The following is a 19,296-nucleotide window of genomic DNA, read 5'->3' on the forward strand; positions in this document are numbered from 1 at the left end:
TCTTTGGTGTCTGTCAAAGATTTGTTCAAATCTCTGATTCAGACTAAAGTTTCAAGATGGCCATTTTAATTTACTTCATGTTAAAACTGTTTTGCAAATGCCTTATTTTTTTGGGTCCTTCCAGCTTATCCCGTGAGTTAAGGGTCGCCACAGCAGATCATTTTGTCCGCATGTTGATTTGGTACAGATCTCATCCGAGATGCCCTTCTTGAGTCAACCCTCCACTGTTTCTATCGGGCATGGCGCGAACCTTCGACCACGCTACCAATTAAGCCAATGTCAGCCAAGTCATATATGACACTATGACACAGATATTAAGCAATTTTAGACTTTCAACTACATAAAGCTTTAACGGTATATTTCACTAAAAAGATGTATTTCAGTTAGAATAGGTGAAAAACGTCTTGTGTTGACAAATCGGGCACATTAATAAAGACTACGTTTATAAATAAATGCTGCTGTCGGTCACACTAAAACCTGTGGAGGCAGCACTTGCCGCTGCATTTCAAGCTCTGCTGGAGTCGAGCGTAGAAGAAAAGGCTGACCGGAAACTAAGCAGGGGAACAACGCGCGGCGGATGAGGATTTTAATGTATGACATTTAATAACAGTAGATCGGCTGCAGGTAACAACCCATCTATCATCCTTTATTGAGTACACGCGTCATTTGCTCGAACATGCCAATCAGCGTCTCCGAACATCCGGTCCTCGGGTATGACGAGGAAGCAGTAGGCTAAAAGCTAGCCTGCTAACGAAAATAGTCTGGTAACAACACAGCCACGTCACAGCGGCATCACCACATTCCTAGATTATCTTGTTTAATACTGTCTTAACCCGGGTTCGTGAAGCAGGTTAATCTGTTAATGTGCTGATTGTTACCGTCTCAGTGTCAGCCAATCAGATCGCGGGTATAGCGGTGGTCGCTAATCAGGGCACAAGTAGCTGAGCTGTGATTGGTCAGAAATGGCAGATTAAATTATATTGGAAAATAAGGTTTTTTTTAGATAGTATCTGTTGCCCTAAATTTTTCTTAGAAAAACTTTGAAGAGCATGAAAATATTTGTTTAATCAAAAATTTTAATCATGACTAATTGATTTAAATTAAAAATAAAAATAGTTTTTCTTTCACCAGTTTGTCTGCCCTGTACCATCAGAACAGCCTGAGGATCTCAGAATGAGAAAAAGTTTAAACCCACCTTTTAGCCTACCCAGGATTTTGATTAAAATATTTAATTTGGCCCAGAAAAAGTTTGGAATCACCTACAAAATTTTCTATTGCTTTAAATATTGTTGGTTTTATTCAATAATAATGTTTGCAAGTAGATCACAAAGACACTAAAATGAAAACCATATTTGAGCACATCATATTGGTCAAGTACAATTTGCATGTTCGTGTCCGGTAAACCAATAGTGAGTTTTACTTTCAGTCCCTTTTCAAACTGAATTAGGTGGACAAAACATTAGAGCCACCTGTTCTTATAATGCACTCCAGTTCAACTCTAATGACCACTTCGATCTCAATAATAAACACATAGTAGAATTATCACCTTTGACAGTTTTGACTTAAAAACTGAGGAATTAAATCATTGTAAAAGTAGATGCCCTGGCAGAGCAGCTGTCTTGGATTGCATTAAAACAAGGATATATATATTTATATATGTATATATATGTATATCCTCGTTTTATTTAACAGGTTTATATACCTAATTTAAAGTATTATTAAATAAGATTACAATGTAATTTGACTTGTTGATTTATTCATTTTTGATTATGCATTATTGACACAAACTAACCCCTAACCCTAACCACTGAAAACATTAATAATTGATCTAATGATGATAAAGTGAATTTCTAAAGTTTTCTCTCCAGGCTCATGGACTCTCCACCTGTGTATCATACATGGTGGTTACTGGTGGTTGCAGCATGGAGCACTCTCATTGGACAGGGGACTTGCTGACCTCATTGTTTCAAAGTCAGATTTTCATGATTATTTATCATTAATTCACAGATGTTTTTGTATTTTAGATTAAAAATTGTCCAGACTGAGAAAAACTGACATTAAATTTTTTACTGGAATAAATTATAAATATGTGTTTGTGTTTCAGAGGCTGAATTAGCAGCACGATGTCAGATTGTCCCGAGGAAGGTAAAGATGACCAGAAGACGATGGAGTCTACCAGCAGGTGAGTCTACTTGTACATTGTTGTTATTATTTATAAAGCTTTACAGCTTTAGCTAAATCGTTTTTCTCAGTAATGAATATATAAAAATGTGTTAACATAATGTTGTGGTATATGTTAGGTGTTTGTTGAAGAATAAATAAAAAGTCATATTTATAAAGAACCTATTGAAATTTTAAAATGTTTAAGCAGCCCTAAACATTTATAGTATTTGACTTTTTTTAGTCCTGGTATCTGTAGAGCTTTAAACTCCAGATGGGTGGGAACATTTTAAACATTTGTGTTTATGAACAGACTGATAGATGCACCTGTAACTCACTGTATTTTCTAAATATTGATATTATAATTTTTAAAAAGGTGTTCTCTGTCTGACAGGATGTGGGTGGATTCTCAGCCTGGTCCATCCAGGTGTCAGAGTAACAGACAGGGGTACTGTGGGTACTGCAGAGTCCTCTACAGCAATCTGGACCAGGTACACACTTCACACACCTGATGCAGATCTACAGTCACATGACAAGAATTCATCACCTGTTCACATCTGTCACAGCACCTGTCCAGCCTCAGACACCTGGACTCAGTCCGGGTGTCCTCCAGAGGATCCAGCACTGTTTCCTCCTCCAGTAGCAGCAAAACTAAACTCACCCTGCTTGAAAGATTCTTGCAGGATGTCCTGCAGCACCACCCACAACAGTACAGTGACACCAGGTAGCAAAATAAACACACCTGCACCGCTATGAGGACCCCTGATAAAAAATAAATAAAACATACCCATTCAGTTGTCCTTGTCTCCATCAGACCGTCGTATGCTGACCTGCCATCAGTCTCGGTCCCTCTGTTACCAAAAGCGGAGCTGGGTGAAATTCATTTCTCTGACAACAGCCGATCACTTGGCACCTGGGAACACTTGACTAGCTCTGACGACACATCACATCAGTCGTCCAGTCACAAGGAAGGTGGCAGCAACCGCAGCCGATCAGCAGAGGGAATCACAGAGAGGCTGTCTGCGCTAATCCGAATCAAAGATGGAGAAACCGCCCCTACAAGGCACACACACTCCCCACGAACCAGATCCCCACCCCTACTAACTCAGACTCTGCCTCCGGTCTACAGAAAAGCACACAGGAAGTCAAACAGGAGGAAAACCAGTGAAGAATCTTCACCCTACAGTTGTACAGGTCTTGGTCCCCAGCCCCCTTCCAATCCTAAGCTTAGTCCTGGTCCAGGACCTGTGACCAGGCTCCGTGGAGACTTGAGAAATGAACTTGGTCAGGGCTCTGGCCCCCGGCCCTCCTCGGAACAAAGGCCCTGGAGGAGCTGGCAGAAACAGCGAAGGGAGGCTCAGAAAGAGGAGGCATTCTCCACACACAGCAACGATCTGGACCAGACTATTGAGGAGGTTTGTTTCAGAGTCCAAGTCTTCACATGAACATGAGTCTATTCTGAACTTGTGCTGCAACATTAATTTAATCAGTCTTTAATAATAGTCTTAAAGTCAACCTGTAAGATTATATAATCCCAATAGGCTGCAATTTATTTAAATAACATGACAACCTGTTCAGGGTTTTTCCCACAAATAAATTCCAAATGCCCAATTGTTTTGAGGAGCTGTAGATAAAAGTTAAGTTTTTTAAGCAACAGATCAGAATGGCTGTAAAAATAACGGATGGGTTTTTATTAGCAGCACGTGAGATTAGCAGATCTAATTTTGGTGTTTGTTATGATGTTTCTTCCCTGTCTCAACTGTCCATGCTTGGGTGGCTGAGGGCGGATTCTCGCACACACAAAGTGGACCCTGCAGCTCAGGACAGACAGAGCTGGGACACTTAGGTTAACAAATTCAACATTTTCCTCTCATTTGTTCACGAGAAGCTCAGCAAGTAACAAGCCAATAAAAGTAGTTTATTAATACGCCTAAAAGAAGCACAAAAGTACAGCAGAGTGGTGGGGGGCTGTTACATGACTCTCCCACACCAATAAATTTTCATGAACGATTGTGACAAATGCTAAACACCAAGCTGATCAAAGAGTTGATTAGATATTTTTCTGTACATCTTGATGGTAGTTTTGCCAGATATTCAATCTCTTGTTGATTTTTCATTTGCCCTTCAATGTAGGTTTACATTAAAAACATTTTAGTTATGGTTCAGATTCTGGTTGTCTCCTGCAGCCAAGGTGCCTTTTGGAACATTACAAAGTGTAGGTCACCTGTGTTTTGCTGTGGAAAAGCCGTTCAGAGACAGTGAAGATCGAAGGTTGTGTTGTAAATATAACATTACTTACCAGGTAAATTACTTCTGTTAAAACTAATGTTAAATTTAACTTTAGTATTGAGATTTAATTTTAGTTTCTCAAACACACAGAGTTTAGTAGCATGTGTTAAATTTGATATTTGGATTAGTTCTAATATTAATGAGATTTCAGTCAGTAAAAAAGTCTGTATGAAAGGTTTTTATTTTAGAAGTATTTTTTTAGTTTATAAGCAAGTTTGTTCATAAGTAATTTTATAAATAATTTTGAAAACTACATTGGAGTTTTTTTGTTGTTTAGATATGTTTAGTTGAGAAATAAAAATCTGAAAATCATTAATCTGTGTTTGATAAATACCAACTAGACTCGTGATAATGTCCACAATCACAATAAGACTTTAAACAAGTCCTGCAGCACTGTTATGAACTTCACATTTCTTTTTATTCTTATACAAATGATCAAACATCGGATATTTCTGTGGTCCAGGTTATCCTGATGCGCTGTTATGGCATAAGTTCCACCCTTCACCCCCAGGAAGAGACAGAAAGCCTTCAAATCAGTCTCCCTCTCTCCGTGGAAAAGCAGAGCGACGACTGGGACTCACCTGTGCAGGTACCTCTCTGTCAGCTGCAGGGTGTCAGACAGACTCAGGGTTTTTTACCCGTTTTTTCCATTTTTTTTTTCTTCAGGTGGTTTTCCATCCCCCCCCCTCACCTGTCCAACTTAGACACACAGAGAACCTGGTTCAGCTCATGGACGTTCAGGTACACCTAGAAGACCAGGTATACTCCTGCCAGCTTGAATCCGCCCTCCACAGAAGAGGTGGAGGGACCAGGCAGGACCAGGGTTTCTGGACTCTGCCCATTGAACAGGTCCTGCCAGCCCCAAGGTACATTCCAGAATCCTTCAGGGGGAAGACCTGGACGCAGATCGAACAGGAAGATGAGGAGAGGGTGGAAAGACTGGTCCACCAGTTTAGACGTGACAGGTTTATCTGCTACTTCGACTCAGAATCTTTGGCCAGGTAATGTATGTGGTATATACTCACTGGCCACGGTATGACATAAAAACACAATTACCAGAATTATCATCGGACAGTGTCAACTTAAAAACTGGTAAATTGGAACATTGGACAATTCATGGCTAAACAGCTGTACTGGATTGAATCAGATACAACTGCAGTTAATGAAGTGGCCAGTGAGTGTAGATAAACAAAAGTACATACATTTACTGTGTATATTCTGATATACTGGTACTTACTTATTATCATGCATGTAATACATTATGTACTTTAACAGATGGACATTAGATATATACATGCATACATGCTTATTCAATGTATTTTACACGGTAATGTGTGTAATATACAATGACAAACTGTTTGGAAACACCTACACACTTGTGTATTTCTATTATCTTTTGATGGTTTTATTCAATCAAATACTTTTAAATAAACCACAACACCCAAACAAAATTAAAAACATTTCTTTAAGCATATCTGAGCACAGAATAATGGTCAAATATAATTATAAATTTGTTATATTATACGTTTAGAAATAACTGCCTGACAAATCTATGGTATTGTAGTAATAATTTATTTCAGAAATTCAGACCTGAATTTCAGACCTGAATTTCTGGATATTCTTAAATTGGTCATGTCCCAGGTGTAAAAACATTAAAAAATGTCTTGTCAATTAAACCAATAAAATTAGTTTATATTTTGCTCTTCCTCCATAGTTGGAGTGAGCTGTCATTTTCAGTGTAAATTAGAACTAAAAATGCTTTCCTTAGAAACTCGTCGGACTAGACTCGCACATAATAGGTGTCCAGAGACGTGCAACTGGATCCAAACAGGACAGAAGACGTAGTAGAATGCCCAAGTGCACATCTGCGCAAGATGACAAGTCCTTAAAAACAGACAGTGTCCTTGAAAAACAGAACCTCCTCCTGAATTGTGTAAACCTGTGTGCAGAGGCACTGTGAGTAGGAGAAAAAAACCCTACTTTGTTTGGCAACTCAGAAGAAAAGATTGCAGTGGGTCAGGATACACAAACAGCAGACTTTGTTTCAGTCCTCTAAAGTTTTGTGGACCAAGTCAAAATTTGAGGTGTTTGGATCCAAGTGAACAATGTCTCAGACGCAGAGCTCATCTAGATGATAGATGCCTGAGTAACACCATCAGTGCCAAGCCAAAACCAACTTTATTTTTGAAGCACTTTAAAAAAAAAAACAAAATTGCAAAGACTGACCAAAGTACTAATTAAACAATGCCAAAAATAAATACATAAAAATAAGGTATAAGAAGAATTAAGGAATACAGTGAAATCAACTACTCATTGTAGGTCAGAAGCCTAGGAGAAAAAGTGAGTTTTCAGCTCAGATTTAAAAATAGACAGTGAACAGGCCTATCTACTCGCAAAGGCAATGCATTCCACAAATTCCCCATCTTCCCTGAGCTTCTCGGCTCGTCCAGGGGCAGCTGCTTATTGGTACTTAAAGCGCTTTACACTGCTTCTCTCACACTCACACACACACAGACAGATAGGGGAGCTGCTATGCAGCTGGCCAACGCTTACTGAGAGCAACTAAGTTGGTGTTCAGTATATTGCTCAAGGACACTTCGACATGTGACTGGAGGAGCCGGGAATTGAACCAACAACTAAGGGATCGGTGTACGACCGCTCTAAGATGGACAGGCAGCCAGTGCAGTAAGGCTAAAACTGGGTTATTGTGCGCTCTCTCTTCCTTGTTCCGATTAACAAATGTGCAGCAGCATTTTGTATCAGCTGAAGAGGGGACAGGAACGAGTGAGAGACACCAAAATAAAGTCACAGTAATCCAGCAGAGTCGTAACAAAAGCATGGATCACAGTCTCAAAGTGCTTTTTTGACTGTGATATAATTTTTGCCAACTGTCTCAATTGAAAGAAGCTGGATTTTTACCACTACACTAACCTGCCCGTCCAAGATAAAACCACTGTTCATCTTAACAACCAAATTTGTGAGACTACGTTAATAAATAGTGTCAAAGGGCCCAGGTCTACAAAGGAGGACTCACAGCTGGTGCTTGGACCAAAGACAATAACCATGGCTTTTTTCTTCATTAAAATGGAGGAAATTAAGAGCCCTCCAGGCTCTTCATTCTTAAAGGCACTCCATCAGTGAGTTTATGGAATAGCCATTCTTCTGTTTAAGTGGTATGTCGTTTGTATGTTTAAATTTGTTTGCATAACAGTGGAAAGGACAATGGTGCTATCTAAGAATGGAGCCAAGGGGGAGCAGATAGAGAGAAGAAAGCAGATGCCCAAGAATTGAGCCCTGCAGGACCCCATACTTGAGAGGAACAGAAGAGAACTGGACATTATCAACTTGTGGAAAATGCAAATTCTCTCAGCTAAATATGACCTAAACCACTCCAATACACTCTGTATTGTGTGCAAGGCATCCTCAGTCAATATAGATACCACTTTATACTTCATTGATATGCTCTATACTGCAGAGGCATACAATTCAATTCCTCCTTTATTAGCGTAGTATACAAATACACTAATACAGCATTTCAGAATCTTAACATTGTGACCCATTTTAACACTATTTAAGTGTAATACAGTATTACAGTTACACATTAGTAAAAAAAAAAAAGTATGATGACAATCCAGTAAATTGTATTAACTGTTTTCAGGGACACAAACAGTTAATATGTTAAAACAGTTAAAATATGTAGGCTTAATAATTAAAACAAGTGTAAATAAAATCTAACATTCTGTTAAACTAAATGAAAAGTTTAGTCAATTTGTATCTTAAATATCTAGAGTATGAAAGCAGCAGGACACACTTGTGGTTAAGCTAAATGTACTAAAAGTGCATGTGATTAATCATCAACAAGTCTGGTTGCACATCTGACTAAACATTCAAAGCAGCACAGTGTTCATCTAAAGCACTGGACAGTGTTTGATGTCTTACAGTCTCCTTTGCTCATTCAGAGCATCTCCTCACTGCAAAGGAAACAGTCCTGGATCCAAGTTGCAGAAGTAGTTGGTAGAAAGGTGTTTCACTTTAACAGATGAGGGCAAACAAACTAAAAGCACTAATGCAAAATTAACCCCTAAAGCATTATTTTCTCTTGTAAATGTCCACCACAATGTTTGAAAGCACTTCCACTAATGAAAAGTCTCACCTTTTGTGTCCAGCGCAGCGTCGTCTTCTCTTCGTGTTGCAGATTTTCTCAATTTTGTCACCTATAATGCGAGTGCAGAAGGTACCTGGATAGGTGGCAGTAATCAACAAATATGCACTAGAATGAGAAACAGGAACAATAAAAGAATTTATATTTTTGTTATCTAAAAATTAGACCTTAGAACCAGATTAGAACCAGAACTGATTAGCAGACCTGGAATCTGAATTCATAAATTTTCAACAAAAGCCAACGCTAGTGTCGCATTACTAATAGTAGTAGTAGTAGTAATAATAATAATAATAAAAAAATAAAAAATATAATAATAATAATATACTCAGTACAATATTTGCTTATAATGTATAGTATTAATGTATATTATAGTATGTGTAGTACTAGCATTCTTTTGAAATAGAACACTAACATTATTAACTAGCTTAAACATGAAAATGTGAATACATCTGCATTATGTACAACATAGTTTAACAAAGTGAAAAATATTTTTAAAATTGCAATGTACACTTTATTTCAGTATAACATGATGTAACTAGAAAAGTTAACAAATCCCCACACCCATAATTTCACTGGGATTTTATGGTTTCTTTTTTTGACCAAGCTTTTATTTTGTTTTTCTGATGATGTCAATGTCAGGTATGGTAGGCGGAGCCAGAACAAGAAGGGGTGTACTGATAACAAGGAGGTGGAATCAGATCCAGGTGTTCTGCCTCTGTTGGACCGTGATGATGACTCCGTGTACCTGAGGAGGATGCGGGGCTTCAGGCTGGCATCCAGATGTCAGGTGAGTCCGACAGTTTCATATTTTCTCTTTAAAGGTAAAGACTTGTTCCTGAAATGTTTCTCTTCCTCAGGTGGTTAAAGTCAGTCACAGCACTCAGACAGTCAGGTTGGTTGTCCCAACTATCCTTCAGCCAGATCCAGAGGCCCCACTCCCTAACGTCACAGCAGATAATCAGGTTGCAACAGAAAGAACACCTGAGATGTGGCGCTGCCTCCCTCTGTCATACTCCAACATCGTTACGCCTGTGCAGCCTCACACCTCCCTGGTCTACCTTCTGTGCTCGCCTTCAGGCCCCAGCCCTGCTGACTCACCTGCAGCCAGCCCTGCCCTTAGACGCTGCAGAAAGAAGCGGCGTCCTCTGGACCTACATGGGTTAAAGGTCAAATACAAACCATTTCCTGTTAGGTTTTATGACCCAAGCACCCATCGCATCCTCAAGAACCCCCCTAAAGGCTCTCTGTGGTGCCAGGGGCCTGGCCCCTCCAGCCTACCACCACCCTGTGTCCGTCAGCTTTTCCGGAGTCTAAGTCCAAATCTGAATGCAGATAGACTGCCATGGGAGGAGGCCTCCGGGGTCAAAGGTCAACGAATGGTTCACCCTCCCTGCAGCTTCCTTATAAGTACACTCAGTAGGAAACAGGACACAGTTAGGAGGAGGGGCCAGACATCTGAAGCAACGCCCTCTTACACCAGATCAGAGCGTGGGAGGGGGGGCAGGAGGGAGAGAACACGACCCCCACCCTCCACCAAGAAACCCAGGGCTCAGACTTTGCTTCCCCAACCCCGGAGGGAAGGCCTGCGATGGGCAGGACCGGGCAGGAAAGTCACTGGCTCCACTGGCCCCAACCCCTTGCCCTCCAATCCCCGACGGGGGAGGGGCCGCAGAGGAAGAGGGTGTGAGAGGGGGCGAAGTTAGCAACACACCAGTTTCAGGTAGCAGCTTTGTTTATATAGGGTTGTGTGGGGGGGACCAAAAACATCTCAGTTTCTAAATCTGGTACCAATATTAAAATAATCCAAAACTGTCATGTTAAATTTGTGTGTTAACAGTTTTCTGTACAAATAAGATATTTTTTATTGCATATGCAAAAATGAATAAAAAAATAAATCTAATAAAAATTCTGTTGGAGCAGAATATTCAGAAGGAACATTTTCTTAAATTTCATAAAAAGATTGTCAAACATAAAATTTGGATTTCAAATTCTGTATTTCTTTAAAAAGAAATGCTGGAAGTTTTCTGTATTTTGACAGAAATATTTAATAGTTCGGAAATTAATAGAATTGTTATTTATTTTCAGCAGCACCTTACAAAATGTTAACTCATACATCATGTACATAGATGTGAAATAAAATTTTAAAAATGATGTTTGTGGAGGATGAGATGGGCTCTACTACCTGTTTATCTTTCTCAACTTTTTCTACTTTTACACTTACTTTTATTTCAGTACGTTTTTATTTCGGTAAGTTTAAGTCTAATAAAATGTTTTTTATTACCTGAACATGACTCACCTGGTCAGAGTGTGTTTGTTCTCACAGCATCCACAATATGGTGTATTGACTTTCCCAACTGGTGTGCAGCCTCTAGAAGCTCTACCTTCTCCCTCTCACCTGGATACAGGGAATTAAAAAAATAATAATGCAAATTAAACTTTGTCTGAGTCAGTTTGGTCAGAAGTGGATTTACTCAACACGTTACAATAAATTTCGATTCTAGACAGACAGATATTTCTGACAGGTGAGGTCTGCCAGGGTCTCTCCTGTTATCACATGTCTGTGTCTTACCTGTCTGTCTTTCTCTCCATCTATCTTTCTCCATCACAGTCTGAAGTCTGTCGACAGTTTCCTGAAGCAGCACCTCTGCACTACAAATCCCACAATCCTCTTCGGTTTCTTCCTGTAGCCCTGCAGCCTTTGATCTGTCTTTTTGTCTTATTAGATGAAGACTGTCACCTGTAAACACCTCCTCCTCCTCACAGTGAAGATGTGACGGAGGTGTGTCCGAGTGAATTGTGGGAGATGGAGTTTGTTGTTTTTCCTCTTCTTCCCCATCATCCTCTTCAATGTTTCTGAAGATGTCAGAAGGTAGTGTGATGTTTCCTCCTTCTGTATTCTCCATGTCCTCACTGTGTGACATGTTGTTGGCATGTTGCTGAGCCTCAATTTTGTTTAAAGCCTGAAGAAGAAAAAACAAATATAAAAACTTTGACCCCGGGGATGTCTTTTAGCATAAAACAACCAATTACAGAGCTATGTTATCCTGAGTCTGTCACATAATTTTAAAATACTCAAAATTAAAATTCAATACAGATAAAAAAGAAATACTTAAAACTTAAAAAGTCCATATATTTAACAAATACAATAGAACTTTTATATACTGCAACCACAAGGGAGCACAATCAAGTGTCTTGTCTTCTTTTGCCAGTCCTAAGTCTGGATAAATGCAGAGGGTTGTGTCAGGAAGGCCATCCGACACATGCAAAATCCAATGTGCAAAAGTTGACCTACAGAATGCCAGTGGTAATTGGGCTACTGTTGGTCGAAGAAGAGAGGACAAAGTGACAGTAGGGACTTTGAATGTTAAGACTATGACAGGGAAGGCTAGAGAGTAGGTTGACATGACGAAGAGAAGGAAGGTGGATATACTGTGTGTCCAGGAGACCAGGTGGAAAGGTAGCAAGGCTAGAAGCTTAGGAGCAAGGTTCAAGTTCTTTTACTGTGAATCGGATGGGAAGAGAAATGGAGTTGGAGTTATCCTAAAAGAACAGTTTGTGAGGAATGTTCTAGAGGTGAATAGAGTACCAGACAGGTTGATGAGTCTGAAGCTGGAAATTGAAGGCATGATGTTCAATGTTGTTAGTCGTTTTTCCCCACAGGGAGAATGTGAGTTAGAAGAGAAGGAGAAATTCTGGGGTGAGTTAGATGAAGTGATTCAGAGCTTCCCCAGAGGTGAAAAAGTGGTGATTGGTGCAGATTTCAACGGACATGTATGTGAAGGGAACAGAGGTGATGAGAATGTGATACACAGGTTTGGTCTTCAGGACCAGAACGCAGAAGGACAGATGTTGGTAGACAAAAAGGATGGAAATGCCTGTAGTGAAGACTTTCTTTTAGAAGAGGCAGGAACATAAGGTGACAAATAAGAGCAGAGGTAGAAGCACTCAGATGGACTACATCTTGTGTAGATGTTGTAATCTGAAAGAGATCAGTGACTGTAAAGTATTGGTGAGGGAGAATGCCAGACAACACAGGATGGTGGTGTGTAAAATGACTCTGGTGGTGAGGAAGAGGAAGAGGAGAAAGGCAGAGCAGAGGACGAAGTGGTGAAAGTTGAAAAAGGAAGAATGTTGTGTAGTTTTCAGGCAGGAGGTGAGACAGACTCTGGGTTGTCAGGAGGTGCTTCCAGATGACTGGACAACTACAACTGATGTGATCAGGGAGACAGGTAGGAGGGGACTCTGTGTGTCATTGGGAAAGAAGAAAGTGGACAAGGAGAGTTGGTGGTGGAACAATGAAGTTCAGGAGTGTAAACAGAGAAAGAGGTTAGCTAAGAAGAAGTGGGACACAGAGAAGACTGAAGAAAGTAGAAAGGAGTACAGAGAGATGTTGCGTAAGGTGATGGTAGAGGTGGCAAAGGCCAAACAGAGCATATGAGGACTCGTATGTTAGGTTGGACACTAAACAGGGAGAGGTGGATTTGTAAAGGTCGGCGAGACAAAGAGAGAGATGAAAAGGATGTGCAGCAGGTTAGTGTGATTAAAGATGAGGATGGAAATGTATTGACAGGTGCCAGGAGTGTGATGGTAAATTGGAAGGAGAACTTTGAAGAGTTGATGAATGAGCAAAAGGAACAGAGAGTAGAAGAGGTGACTGGTGTGGAGCAGGAAGTAGCAAAGATCAGTAAGAGTGATGTCAGGAGGACGTTGAAGAGGATGAAGAGTGGAAAGGCAGTTGGTACTGATGACATATCTTTGGAGGTATGTAAGTGTTTAGGAGAGGTGGCAGTAGAATTTCTGACTAGTTTGTTTAACAAAATCTTGGAGAGTAAGAACATGCTCGAGGAATGGAGAAGTGTACTGGTGCCGATAGAAGAGGACGCGTACGATAGGGTTAGATGGTAGCAGAGGATTAGCTGTGGCGACCCCTGAAAGGGAACAGCCCAAAAGAAAAGAAGGATTGAAAAGGAAATTTTAATTAAAGAAAATTTAATAATTAAAAAAAAAGATGAATTTAATTGTTTTTTTAACTGCCTGTTTATGTGATCTGTGTCACTGTGTTTACCTCTGTGAGTATGCCCTGCAGATGCACATGGTCATGTTTCAGTGTTTCAATGGTAACTTCCATTTCAGAGCACCTGTCCTCTAGGATACCATGGTCTGATTGGACAGTGAGTCTCCATGCTTGCAATTTCTGCTCCAACAGCCTGAGACAGAATGATGTGATATGATCAAATACAAATCTGTTTGTTTTTGTTTTTTTGTGGTTTGAGTCTCACCATTTGTCTTGGTGCAGGTTCCTGACTTCAGTCAGCAAAGCTGCCGACTCCATCTGTTGGACAACATTTTTATTTATTATCTGATCAGCATTAACCGGTCACTGTGAGGAGGTCAGTGGTCACCTGCTGAGGTGGCGACTCCTTGTCCGTCTGCAGAGATTTAGATGAGCAGGGAGGAGGGTGCAATGAGGCATCATGGGAAACATCTCTGCCAGAAGAGGGGTTGTAATGAAGGACTGAGTCAGCCAGTCGTGTTGAGTTGTCAGAGGGGGGTGGGGCACTGAGACAATAATTAATAGTTGTCTTAAATATAGTTTAGAAAATGCAGCTCTGATCATTTAACAATTAAAAACATTTAATTTGTGTTACATTAACAAAAGCTTTAAACTGGGTATTTATAATAGCTTTAACAATGTTTAATGTGTTTGTTAAAACATGTTTAATTAAAGTGTTTCATTCAGTCATTGTTCATTTCATTAACAACTATATTTGCTTTAAAATAACTACTGTTCAAAAGGCCTTAATTGGTAAAATAAATCAAGTGTTAACCCGTGATGTGTTTTTGTCACACATTTTGGTTCATACCTAATCGGAGTTTGCCCTGGTTCCGCCCACAGCAGGACCCCCCTATCAGCTTCTCTTTGAGTGCGTCTCCATGGCAACAAGACATAACGAGCACTGTGCATTAATGAGGACAGAGACTCTTTCCAGGTGGGCTGAGAGAGACAAAGTCAACATTAGAAATTGAACCAGTCTGTGTCTACCTACATTCACTGTGTACATTTACCTGTAAATTCATGTATGTATGTTTTCCTACCTGGGTGCAGAACTCGAGAACTGGATGGTGGCTTTTATGTTTCCTTGTGTGTCGGTTGGACAGGAAGCAGCTCTGACACATGTGGACATTCACACACTTCATACAGCGATACCTGAATACACAGAAGAAGTAATCACATTTAAAATTTCTGACTGGATGATTGGCTGATGTGTGCTCACCTGAGCCCGGTGATGGGGAAAGTCTTGCAAGTATGGCATCGGACCATGTGACTGATGTTCTCACTGACAGACAGTCGATACAGAGTAGGTAGCCATAGCAACAGGCGTGGATCGCTCTGCAGCCATAACAACACATGTTTTTTGCTTGCTGTCTGAGTCAACACCTGAAAACACACAACTAGGTTGTTGTCGTAACAATCATCAATCATCAGTCACCTGCAGCAGGTAAGTTTTTGTTCTCACCCCATTAAAACATGACATCACAGCTGCCTCCACGCCACCAAAAACTACTTCTTCCTGCACTGCCGCAGGAACCTAAAAAAAAAAAAAAAGAAAAATGCACATTAGAAATAGCAGAGGGAGAGGCACATGCTAGGAAATGTAGTGTCCACTCTTGCTACCTGGCTGAGGTCCTGTAGTAAAGATCTGAGTCCAGACCTGCTGATGGATCCTGAGCGGTTTTCTGAAACCCTCACTAGAGCTAAACACAAAGAAACTGTGTGAAGATCAGGGGTCCACCACTGAGCATGGAACAAGTTTCAGCTTTTATAGAAAACAGCATTTGGTTATTATAGACCATCAACACCATCACCACAATGACATTAGCAAGAACAACGTTTGGGATTCCTCAACGTTCTGCTTTTGGTCCTTTACAAGATCAGTTTCTAAACTAAAACATTTATAATTTGTGAAGCATGTGATGTTTGACACCTCTGTATTTTGTCAGCAGGTTGTCTGCAGACAGAGCAATCAGAGCAGTTTGAAGAGAAGCAGTAGAAACATGACCAGTACGATTCCTGAAACATAAAGACACATTAAGAATGGGACTAAAACAGTGACAACGTGTATGAAAAATTTGATGTGAACTCTGACCAGTCGTACAGCCTGAGAATCAGGCTGCAGGTCTCTCCTAAAGCTGCCACAGACACATGACCCACGCTGTCATACATCCTGTTCAGAGTCCGGGTCACTTCCTCCTTGTTCATTCCCACTTCCTGCTGCCGTGCTCCCATCTCTGAGTGGAGTGCTGCCATGATGTGTCTGACGGACACAACATCCACTGAGGACATAGACACACTGTGGTCAACCTGGAATTAAACTTCTGCGTTTTGTACATAGAAGAAGAGTTAGGGTTACAGAGGGTTAGGGTTACATCCAGAGATGTTTGCATGTGTGTTTCTGTAGTAAATATCCACAGGGGGCCAGTGTTGCATGTAGTACTAAAGAACTAGTTATAAACAGGAAGTGGAAACTATAGTTTTCCCAGTATATAGTATATTAATGGTATAACCGCTCCTGTAGCTGCTCAGTCTCTGTATCATTTTCTTCACTTTTATGATTCTTTTCCATTTCAATCTTGTTTCCTGCCTCTATGATGTTAACCAGCGAGTTTACTGATGCTCTGCATATACACGTTTTTGAAACTTAAGTTGAGAGCGCGTCTGTGCCTCTGTTACCAATGATTAACCATAGCCCCCTTCTCTACCCCTTCTAGCTGAACTTAGACATTTACGTGTACTGACAGAGAAATATAATTTTGTAATCTCTAATGATATGAACACACTGCGCTGATGCTAAGACATAATAATGAACTAATGGATCCTGAACTAACTACATGACAGTGCTGAAAATGATTTGCTTGAATCATGATTAAACTGTATTCATGCATAGTGCAGTATATGATATTCAAATTAATTTTTGAAAACCTTTCCCTCATGTCTGGAGAGTGCTCATATCCATAATAAAATACAATGATCTATAAATGTCAATCAGAAAATATTTCTACCTGATGTTAAAGAGAAAAATAGTGTTTTATTGTCAAGTTGTCTTTATCGCAAATATCAAACAATTATTCTTTGGTTACCACAGGGAGCAGGGCCCAGGGTCTCTCAGTCGACTTCAGTGAACAGACAGTGAAGCATAACATTTACAGAGAAAGCTATTTTGTTATGAAAAAAAATCAGATATAAACTAAAAGGTTATGTGCTTTTTATTTCTTAATGTGTTTTAGTAAAATATTTATATAAACAAGATAATGATTGTCAAGATATTCTTTATGGCACTGTTTAAGAGTTTATATTAACTGATTTGCTGTTTGGTACAAAGAGCTGAAAACCTATGTCATGTTGTTGATGATAATAAATTATTTAAATTTTTGAATAAAACTTCACTATGACAAACAAAAACTGAATTACACTGAAAATTATTTACATTTCAAATTTTATAGAAGAACTAAAATAAATAAAAACTGATCACAAAAGTATTCAGAGAAAAAAACTCATTTTAAAATATAAGTATTAACTTAGCTCATACAAGTATCACAAACCATAATGAACCCAAGATTGTTAATTCTAAAAAGGTTTTTGCACAAACAGAAATAATTATCATGCTGATGTCAATTAAAACATTTCTATATGTTTTTTTTTATAGAATATGGACAAAATTGTTTTTGTTTTTTTTGTTTTTAGTTTTTTCTTTGTTTAATTTAAATAAATGGTTTGTTAATTAATATATATCGCCTGGTGGCTCAATGGGTTGAGTATTGGGTTGGGATGCAGGAGGCTGTGGGATCAAATCCCACCCCACCAGGCATTGCCTTGCCCAGCCATCAATGGCAGGAGGCCAAGTCAACGTAAAGAACCTGAGCTGACCCCCGAAGGAACAAGCCGAAAGCTGTTGATCTTTTTGTTAGATAATTGAGATAAAATATGACCAGGCAAACTAAAATGATAAATACACATTAAATCATAATAACAAGAACAAGAAAAACAACAAGAAGAAGAACAGAAATAATGAATTGCATGTATCCAGTAGTTATACTCACTGTGACAGAGTTTCTGCAGAGACTGGAGCTTCATGGCAGCCCTGTAGACAGATGGACGGACTTCATTCAGGGCCTCTGTCCAATAAACAGTTGAAAAGGCAAAACCTTTAGTGTTGCAGCTTTAGAAACTGATTGTTGTCGGTTGGTTTTAATCAGAGTCTAATAAACTCTGAGAGATGATAGAGTAGAACGCAGTAGAGGTGAGTTTACCGAGACTGTCCAGATCCATGATAGTTCACCTCCATCTGAAAAAACAAAACATCAGGGCACAGTTGGATTATTAGGAAGAAAATAATAAAACCGGTTGGTCCTGAACAGGTTTTTGTTCTTGATTCTTTCTAAAAGCATTTGAGAATGCTGAGGCATCAGTCAGTGAAGTTGCTGTGAAAATAATACTCTTCCCCAGTCAAATTAAATGCCGCTGATCTGAACAAAGGGGAAACTGAACCCAACCTCCCCACTAACTGAATTATTTATCTGATGATTAAAGTGAAAAGTGGCAAAGAGGAAGTTAATTCCCCACCTGTTCTACATACAGTAGATCCATCATTAAGCCTGTCTTAGAGACCAGGACTATTCAATTCAATTCAATTCAACTTTATTTATATAGCGCCAATTCACAACAAAGTCATCTCAGGGCACTTTACAGAATAAAGTCAAGATTATAAAGATATATAAAGAGAACCCAACAATTACCCCTGGAGCAAGCCATAGGCAACAGTGGAGAGGAAAAACTCCCTTTAACGGAAGAAACCTCCAGCAGAACCAGGCTCAGGGTGGACGGCCATCTGCCTCGACCGGTTGGGGTGAGTGGAAAGGGGAGAGAGAAAAGAACAGAGCAACAAAAGCAACAACAAAACATCGGGCAGATTGGTAGGATCAGTAGCTTCACGCTGGAAGACACACAGCTTCAAAGCCAGGGGACACCTGCAGAAAGGGACAGAGAGAGGGGGACAGAGGAGGACAAAGACAACTACGGGAGAGAACACACAGAGTTAATGACATACAGTGGTGACAATTGCTGGATGAGAGGAGAGGAGAGATGGTCAAGAGGAGGAAAGGAGCTCAGTGCATTGGGGGGTGGGTCCCCCAGCAGTCTAAGCCTATGGCAGCATAACTATAACTAACTATATGTTTTATTAAAAAGGAAGGTTTTTAGCCTAGACTTAAAAGTAGAGAGGGTGTCTGCTTCCCGAATCTGAACTGGGAGCTGGTTCCACAAGAGAGGAGCTTGATAGCTAAAGGCTCTACCTCCCATTCTACTTTTGGAAATTCTGGGAACCACAAGTAGGCCTGCATTCTGAGAGCGAAGTGGTCTACTGGGATGATATGGTGCTATGAGGTCTTCTAAATATGATGGAGCCTGACCATTCAGAGCTTTATATGTAAGAAGCAGGGTTTTAAATTCTATTCTACATTTAATGGGAAGCCAATGGAGAGAAGCTAGTGAAGGTGAAATATGATCTCTCTTGCTAGTTTCAGTCAGCACTCTTGCTGCAGCATTTTGGATTAATTGCAGGCTCTTTAGGGAGTTACTGGGGCATCCTGAAAGTAGGGAATTACAGTAGTCCAACCAAGAGGTAACA

At 40.0% G+C, this 19,296-nt stretch overlaps 2 protein-coding genes across 7 annotated transcripts; one reads left to right on the top strand and one right to left on the bottom strand.

Moving 5' to 3' along the window:
- Window positions 1-484: 484 nt before the first annotated feature.
- Window positions 485-11,469, top strand: zdbf2 (zinc finger, DBF-type containing 2). Of its 6 annotated transcripts, none has more exons than XM_067500401.1 (11): window positions 485-591; window positions 1,869-1,971; window positions 2,105-2,182; window positions 2,555-2,651; window positions 2,727-2,884; window positions 2,975-3,575; window positions 4,913-5,038; window positions 5,116-5,450; window positions 9,251-9,398; window positions 9,469-10,331; window positions 11,335-11,469. In XM_067500401.1, exons 3-10 carry the CDS (start codon window positions 2,124-2,126, stop codon window positions 10,312-10,314), a joined length of 2,370 nt encoding a protein of 789 aa, XP_067356502.1. In that variant the 5' UTR covers window positions 485-591; window positions 1,869-1,971; window positions 2,105-2,123; the 3' UTR covers window positions 10,315-10,331; window positions 11,335-11,469. The 6 variants fall into 6 exon arrangements, with proteins under 6 accessions (XP_067356502.1, XP_067356498.1, XP_067356500.1 ...); XM_067500397.1 differs by having other exon boundaries at window positions 499-624; XM_067500399.1 differs by having other exon boundaries at window positions 499-624; window positions 11,220-11,344.
- dytn (dystrotelin) lies at window positions 8,155-18,395 on the bottom strand. Its single transcript, XM_067500404.1, has 16 exons — window positions 18,234-18,395; window positions 17,921-17,955; window positions 17,711-17,785; window positions 15,760-15,946; window positions 15,598-15,683; window positions 15,288-15,367; window positions 15,130-15,201; window positions 14,887-15,050; window positions 14,708-14,819; window positions 14,476-14,606; window positions 14,014-14,170; window positions 13,891-13,943; window positions 13,677-13,818; window positions 11,181-11,571; window positions 10,908-11,006; window positions 8,155-8,687 (listed from the first exon to the last, which is right to left on the bottom strand). Exons 2-15 carry the CDS (start codon window positions 17,937-17,939, stop codon window positions 10,912-10,914), a joined length of 1,764 nt encoding a protein of 587 aa, XP_067356505.1. The 5' UTR covers window positions 17,940-17,955; window positions 18,234-18,395; the 3' UTR covers window positions 8,155-8,687; window positions 10,908-10,911.
- Between the last annotated feature and the right edge of the window lie 901 nt (window positions 18,396-19,296).

Source organism: Channa argus, chromosome 4 (genome assembly GCF_033026475.1).
Source record: "Channa argus isolate prfri chromosome 4, Channa argus male v1.0, whole genome shotgun sequence".
Taxonomy (NCBI): domain Eukaryota; kingdom Metazoa; phylum Chordata; class Actinopteri; order Anabantiformes; family Channidae; genus Channa; species Channa argus.

What these genes read in the sequence shown, in the direction of transcription:
- zdbf2 (XM_067500401.1), top strand. Translation starts at nt 2,124, where the DNA reads ATGTCAGATTGTCCCGAGGAAGGTAAAGATGACCAGAAGACGATGGAG. An exon ending in ACTGGGACTCACCTGTGCAG is followed by an intron (nt 5,039 to 5,115) that starts GTACCTCTCTGT and finishes TTTTTTCTTCAG; the next exon opens with GTGGTTTTCCATCCCCCCCC. An exon ending in GACTCAGAATCTTTGGCCAG is followed by an intron (nt 5,451 to 9,250) that starts GTAATGTATGTG and finishes TGTCAATGTCAG; the next exon opens with GTATGGTAGGCGGAGCCAGA.
- dytn (XM_067500404.1), bottom strand. An exon ending in TGATGTCATGTTTTAATGGG is followed by an intron (nt 15,051 to 15,129) that starts GTGAGAACAAAA and finishes GTGTGTTTTCAG; the next exon opens with GTGTTGACTCAGACAGCAAG. An exon ending in CCAGGGCAAACTCCGATTAG is followed by an intron (nt 14,171 to 14,475) that starts GTATGAACCAAA and finishes TTATTGTCTCAG; the next exon opens with TGCCCCACCCCCCTCTGACA.